Source organism: Rhinopithecus bieti, unplaced genomic scaffold, assembly GCF_001698545.2.
Source record: "Rhinopithecus bieti isolate Rb0 unplaced genomic scaffold, ASM169854v2 scaffold_2654, whole genome shotgun sequence".
Lineage (NCBI taxonomy): Eukaryota > Metazoa > Chordata > Mammalia > Primates > Cercopithecidae > Rhinopithecus > Rhinopithecus bieti.
The window spans coordinates 2,117,466-2,124,523 of NW_016804048.1; the positions used below are offsets into that span (position 1 = coordinate 2,117,466).

Consider the following 7,058-nt stretch of genomic DNA (forward strand, 5'->3'; position numbering starts at 1 on the left):
GACAGTGGCTCCCAGCAGGCAGCACAGCCTCCCAGCATGCCAGGTTCTTGACATGCCTGCCCTCCAGCTCAGAAAATAATAGAGAAGTAGGAGCTTCTCTCTAAACCCCTGGAAAAGTGTCCATCCCAGGAGCAGGCACACCTGCCGCTGGCCTGCCCATCCCTCCAGAGGGCCCATTTTCAAGTGGCTGCATGCAAGCCCATGGGACACAGGCATTTCCCCCTGGGGAAAACCCCATGCCTCAGTTTCCCTTTCTACAAAATTGAAACGACATATGCCCTGCCTGCCTCAGAGGCCTGTTGTGAGTCACAAATAAAGTAACAGATGAGATGGGGCTTTGAGGGTGAAAAGAGCCAGAAAAGCTTCTGAAACAATGTGTCTCAAACTTCTGTGGATGTCACCCACAGTCCTAAGACGTTTTGCAAGGCGACCCCCAGATACACGTCTGTGGGCCATTAAGCCAGAGTTTCACAGCACGTGCTTATCTTTGTGTCATTTGGCGTATTCTGGTAGTTTCTATTGTGCTGTGCTGCGCCTGCTTTTAAGGGCTAGTCATTAGTGACCAAATGAATGTCACAGACTTCTAAAGAATCTAGATCTGCAGCTAAAATCCTCCAAGAATTCCAGCAAGGAGAAGAAATCTCAGGCCTGGCTTTGCCACCAGTGCCCTCTTCTGGGCAGCTTTATTATAAGCCCTGTCTTGAAACACTTGTGTGATTGTCAATAGATGTATGTATGTGTGCACTGAGTCTCACCAGAAAATGTCTTTATGACCGTGTCATACTGCCTAAAATGTTTATAAAACAATATTCAGAAATTTTCCTGGCGAGGAAAGACCAAGCTAAAAAGGGCATCGTGTGTGTGTGTGTATGTGTGTATGTGTGTGTATATATGTGTGTGTATATGTGTATGTGTGTGTGTGTGCGTGTGTGTGCGTGTGTGTGCGTGCGCGCGCGCGTGTGTGTGATGGGGGCTCCCATTTCACTGAGGAGATGAGAGAGATGGTGCAGATGTGTTTTCTATGATCTCTCCTCCTGCAATCAGCCCCAGAGAAGGGATCTCAGGGACCTTCCCCTGCCTCCCCAGATTTGTTCCCACACTTGGGTCAGCCTCGGCAGAGGGCAGCAGAGCTCACATCTCTGTGGAGAGCAGGCTGGGCTCACTGCAGGCCTCCGTGTCATGGTTCATCTTCACTTCATAGGTCTCATCCTGAGACGTATCCTCTGGACCCACCATGGCTGCCTGGCTCTCCCCGGAGTGGCACCTACAATATCCAAGATGAAGAAAAACATCAGGAACTGCTAACCCTCCTCCCCTTCCTTCAGCAAGTAAAGCAGCACACACACACGCACACACATGCATGCATACACACGTGCACAAACAAACACAGGTGAACAGGCATACAGTTGCTGGTGCTTTGTTCTCCTGTGATTGCTGATGGATCCGTGGAAGTGTTAAGATTAGAGTGAGGGTCCCGTTTGGGAGAAGGATGTCTGCTGTGGATCCAGGGAGATCTGAGTCCTGACCCCAATTCACTTACCCTCTGGTCCGAGTCACTTGGTCTACCTCATGCCTCAGTTTCCCTTTCTATGAAATTGGAATGACATATGCCCTGCCTTAGAGGCTGCCTCCCACTCATCCCCAGCTATGACACCTGGGTCTTTGGCATCTGGCATAGCTGGGAAGTCCCTGGCACCCTATTTTGATGGTGCCCTTGACTCTGACACTGGCACCCTGGGGTAAAGACACAGAGAGGGAGCCTCACCTAGAGGGGTTTGCTCTCCTGAGCAGAGGGCAGTGAGCCTGAGTCCCTGCTGAGCCTGAATCCCTCCTGAGCTCCAGACCCTCACACACCAGGGCGTGCCTTTCCCTGCTGGGACAGGGTCTTCTGCTCACAGGGTCATGTCTTCTTCAGCTCTGGACCAAAGCCTCTTTTCCTGTCTGAGCTCAGCTCAGTGCCTCCCTCTGTCTTGTTTTCTATAGACCTTGCATGCTGGGCCCACTTTATCCTCAGACCCCCCCTGGGAGCATCAGGGAAAGATCCTGGTCCATCCTCTCCGAGCCAAGTGCTAGATCAGTGCCCTGGCCCTGAGCATCTCAGGCAGGGTAGAAGCAATTCTCTCTCGAGGAAGAGGAGGACTGCAGACTGCCACCTGCCCTGCAGTGGAAGGAAAGGTGAGAGGTGGGAGCTCCGGGAGGATTGGGAGGCTCGAGGAAGAGGAGGACTGCAGACTGCCACCTGCCCTGCAGTGGAAGGAAAGGTGAGAGGTGGGAGCTCCAGGAGGATTGGGAGGCTTGAGGAAGAGGAGGACTGCAGACTGCCACCCGCCCTTCAGTGGAAGGAAAGGTGAGAGGTGGGAGCTCTGGGAGGATTGGGAGGGGAGTGAGGTGGCGTGGGCTTTGGTGAGGCACAGTGGGAGGAGCTGGAGACACAAAGCAGCAGCAGGCAGGCAACAGCACTTTTGGGGGCCACCGGGCACAGGACATGCTGGCCCATCCTCAGCACAAGCAATGCTAGGGCCTGAGCTGCCCTTAGCCTTGAGCTGTGACACAGGGATGAGGGAGCTGGGACGTGGGCTATGCTCCTCTTCTTAACCAAGCTGAGGCTTGATGCCCTGTGTGCCCTGAGTGTTGTTTGTACCATCTGCAGTGGGCAGAGGGAATCGACATTTCATGAGCACTGACTGTGTGCTGGGCACTGTGCCGGGTGCTCTGCATGTATTTTGCTATGTGGAGAGATGCATCTGTGGGGACAAGGAAATCCCCTGGGGTCTCCTGCCCCAGGTCCTCTAAACATCCCTCTCCCCTTATGTCACAGAGAACAAAGCTTCCATGAAAATGCCCTTAGAGGGTGGGATTTAATTCACCCTGAGATGCTAAAGACGGACATGGAGCCCTCCTTAAGCAGAGGGGAGAAGGGGGTGTGGGGACCCAGGACTTGAGTCCTCAAAGGCTGTGGAAGGGGCGTAAGGTTGCAGAGAAGGATGAGGCCCCCACGACAGGTGCAGGCGCCCAAGACTAGATGCCTAGATTAGATCCTCTCCTATGCAAAGCCAGCCCTTCAGGCCAGCACCTAAAATCCAGTGCCGAGCACACTGCCCTGTGCACAGAAGGCAGCAGTGCAGGCCTCATCAGTTGAAGGACGCCCCCAGTGCTGCTTCTGGGTGGCAAAACCAGCCAACCTTGCAGAAAGGAAAGCAGACAGGGAGATGGTCTTTTAAACTGGTCTGTCATCTGACACAATTAAATGCCTGTGTCCCATGGGCTTGCATGCAGCCACTTGAAAATGGGCCCTCTGGAGGGATGGGCAGGCCAGCGGCAGGTGTGCCTGCTCCTGGGATGGACACTTTTCCAGGGGTTTAGAGAGAAGCTTCTACTTCTCTATTATTTTCTGAGCCGGAGGGCAGGCATGTCAAGAACCTGGCATGCTGGGGGGCTGTGCTGCCTGCTGGGAGCCACTGTCCCACTCTGGAAGAGCAGCACAGTTAAGCGTGGCCAGGCACCATGCAGGGTGTGTCCGCTCTCAGCCCCACTGGGGAACCCCGGAGCTGCTAATGCAGACAGGGAGGAACCCCACGGGGGCCCAGGGCGGGTGGGAAGTCCCACCATCCAGCATGTCATAGCAGTGCATCCTAGAGCACAGGGGATCAGAGAACAAGGAGAAAAGAGTGAGTCAGGGTAAGAGGTGCAGTCAAGACCTCCAGGAATGATCCTATGCTGGGCAGAATGGGCCAGTGCTACAGACGGCGCCTCCCACAGCGGGGTGCCCTCCCACAGCCCGGGAGGCTGGCAAAAGGGCTCCAGGGAAGCAATGGAAACGCCATTCCCATCTCAGCTGGGAGAAAGGCCAGGTTTGAGCAGAGACTTGGTAAAGGGCAGACAGGATGGTTTCTGTTGTGCAGCCAGAACACATACATCTGAGGATCACACTGGGCCACTCAGGAAGCATGGGAGAGGAGAGGGAGAACCAGTGCCGCAGGACACTGCTGACTTGCCCTGAGCCTGCCATGTCTGATCAAGGGCAGGACTTGGGAGACAGCATAGTGCCTCCTGCTCTTGCTGGGGTCTGGGGCAGCGACCTCCTGGAAGCTTGAGGGGCAAGTGGCCGGCCGAGGCCTCCGTCTCCACTGTCTCCTGAGGGTTGCAACATGTGGGCCCTGTGTACCGCCTGAGGTGGCCAGCCTCCCACTTACCTGTTGGAGCTTAGCTTCCACGCCACCTCCTGCACCCGGATGGCAGGGGACAAGGGGGGCCCATGGCCCTCCACAGTGCTGACTGTGCTGGGGTAGCCGGCGGGGCGAGGGGGGCGACCCAGCCCGGTGTTGTTGGCGTTGTTGATGTTGGCGTTGGAGCCGGTGGACGAGTAGCTGCTGGGGGTGAAGGTGGAGTCCACCAGCTTCTCATGGGACGGCGACTCAGTGTCGCCCTGGCTGCTGCCCGCCTTGTTGATGTGCAGTGGGCGCTGAGTGGTGAAGGTCTGGGGGAAGGCGCTCCGGCCGTCGCTTTGGTAGTAGCTGACGTGGTTGCCGAACAGGCCACCGGCCCTCTGTAGGCAAGAAGGAGGGGCGGGTGGAGGAGAAGCCCCTCAGCACCCACTCCTCCCAGAGAACAGACTCCACAGCCAGGTCAGGGAAGTACAGGGCCTGGGAGGCCAGGCTGCCTTCTTTCGGGGAGGCACAGCCCTGCTTGGAGCCAGGAGCACCTGAGGACCTTCTTCACGCCTGGCAGCTCCAGAGAGGGAGGGACTGGGAGTCTCAAGGCTCCAGGCTCCCCTCTGTGGCAGCTGGGAGAACCCACCCACCCGTGGGGATGGATTGAGCAAGGGGCTGTCGCTGGTACAAGCTGCCCTGGAGGTTTCCAGTGAAGCCCCTGGGCTGGGGTGAGTTTCCAGGGCACATCCAGGATGGTGGTCCCTAAGAGCAGCCAGCACACCGTGAGGGCGGGAGCTGGGAGAGCAACCAGAAAATTCTAACCAGATTAAAAAAATGGAAATCCAATGTGGTCACAGAGCTAAAAGCTGTGTTGGCCAAATGGTTTTGAATATGAAGAATTTCCTGCATGATGGTCTTTTTTCCCCTCGGGGACTCAGAGAGATTTAAAACCTGGAGCCAGTGTTTTTCCCCAGTATTCTTTTCCTTGTCCGGGGAAGTGGGCAAGTAGCTATTTGCAAGGTTGGTCCAACCCTTGACATCAGAACATCCCTGGGCCTTGGTGACTGAGCCTTTGGTTTCTGGGCTCTTGTCGGGTTGTGTCACCACCATGCCATGTCTCTGAGGCCACTCAGTGATGAATGTCTCCCAGTGATGAGAATAAGGATGAGGAAGAGACGGAGCAGGGGCAGGATGGGCTCAGCTTGCCCTCTGTGTGTTCCACAGCCTGGGAACTGGGCTTGGGGCCGGGAGAGAGAGGTGTGAGCAGGGACCTGCACAATTATGGCTGGCAGCTTCTCCCTTGCTATAGAAGGATTTGTAACCAAACACCAGCGGGGTGAGGCAGGCAACACAAGTGAGTGATAAATGCCCCTCATTCCAGTACAGCCTTTTTAATTTTCACTATTGCAACTGCTGGGCAGCTTCAGTCTCCAGGAAAGGAGAAGGAAAGGGGAGGACTGGAGGGGTCTTTGAGACCTGGAGAACAGACGCTATGCTCCATCTCAAAGGGCAACCGCCACTAGGCTCCAGCCCTCTGCTGCCCTGTGGGAACGCAAGCTCAAAATTGCCAGGTCTCCTGACTTTTCCAAGGAATGCCAGAAATCTTGATTTTGACCTGTATGTGCCAGATTTTCAAATATTAACAAACAAAACAAGCCTGTAGATTAGATGTGCCCCAGGGGTGACCACTTTGCAACTTCTAACGTAGAAGTTTGTCCTAGGAAACATTTTCCTTAGGGAGGCGGCTCCTTCCCACTCCTCTGAGAGCCAGTGACATGGGGAGCCACGATTTCCAGGGAGCCCTGCCTTGGGATGGAGTCAGGCTTGGAAAAGGCAAAGGGGTGAGGAGACAGCTAATCAGGAAGAGCCTGGAATGGGCCCTCTCCTCTGGTGCAGCTCTTTCCCCTGGACGTTCCCCGCAAAACCCCAGCCCACCCTTTTGCTCCAAACTGAACTTTACAGAGGCCGAGAGTGCGCCATGGCACCACCCACCCTGAAGATGTCATCTTCAGAAGCAGCGGACACAGCCTCCTTCATGGCCTTGTCCAGCTCCTCCTCAGCGGTGAGATCTCCAGAGATGGCCCGTCGGATCTCAGGCCCGATGTCATGCAGTGTGCGCAAGCCAGCCTGGAACCCAAGCGGAGGATGGTGAGGACCGTGCTCCCTTTCCTCCAAGCTCGCCAGCCAGCCATAGCCTCGGGCCAAGACTTGTCCCTCCAGGGCCCTGGCATCCTCCACCCAGCCAGTCGACCCTCCGGAAGGTTTGTCTGTGTGTGAACTGGGGGCTGGGCTGCCCTCTGATGGAAGAATCCACTCGCCCACCCAGGAGGGATGAAGGCTCATTAGGAGGGGGCACTAGGGGTCAGGGGCTGTCATGGGAGCCTCAGTGAAGTGTTTGAGAGATCTGGGGGCTACGACAGCAGGCAGGACCATGGAGGGCAGTCGGTGGGTGGCAGGTGGGGAAGGGCACATCGCCCCCTTCTCACAGCCATCTTTGGAAAGGTCTGGAGTTCTCTGAAAGGTTCCCTCTGCAGGGACCTGGCCTCCAGCCTGCTGGGAAGGGACTGGGACCCTGACTGGAGGTCAGAGGCAGTGACCAGGACGTTCCTGGAGTGTGGGCCCGCCCCCAGGCCCTCACCTGCAGAGACAGCGCGTTCCTCTGGGAGGGTTTGCCCACAAGGCCCTGCTCTTTGCGCTTCTTGAACTTCCGGAAGTACTCCTGGATCAGGAACGTGGCGTAGAACTTGCCAACGGTGACCTCATCATCTGAGGCGTATGGAGAGGGGAGAGGGGGTAAGAGGGAATTCAGTTGAACTTCATTCATTTTTTTTTTCAGCATCCAAAATTTTTAAAAACTTTTAGGTTTAATTTTTTGGAGAGGTAGTACATTCTCATGGCTTAAAAAGA

The 7,058-nt window shown here is 55.8% G+C and overlaps 1 protein-coding gene across 18 annotated transcripts in view; it reads right to left on the minus strand.

Moving 5' to 3' along the window:
- The window catches only part of CACNA1C (calcium voltage-gated channel subunit alpha1 C), an 800,874-nt gene that overhangs the window by 68,361 nt on the left and 725,455 nt on the right, over window positions 1-7,058 (minus strand). For all 18 annotated transcript variants that reach the window (XM_017863189.1, XM_017863204.1, XM_017863129.1 and 15 more), the window contains 4 exons: window positions 6,790-6,917; window positions 6,144-6,278; window positions 4,194-4,546; window positions 1,136-1,264 (listed from right to left, as the gene is read on the minus strand). In XM_017863189.1, the coding sequence (XP_017718678.1) occupies window positions 1,136-1,264; window positions 4,194-4,546; window positions 6,144-6,278; window positions 6,790-6,917 (745 nt within the window). The remainder of the gene's footprint in view (window positions 1-1,135; window positions 1,265-4,193; window positions 4,547-6,143; window positions 6,279-6,789; window positions 6,918-7,058) is intronic.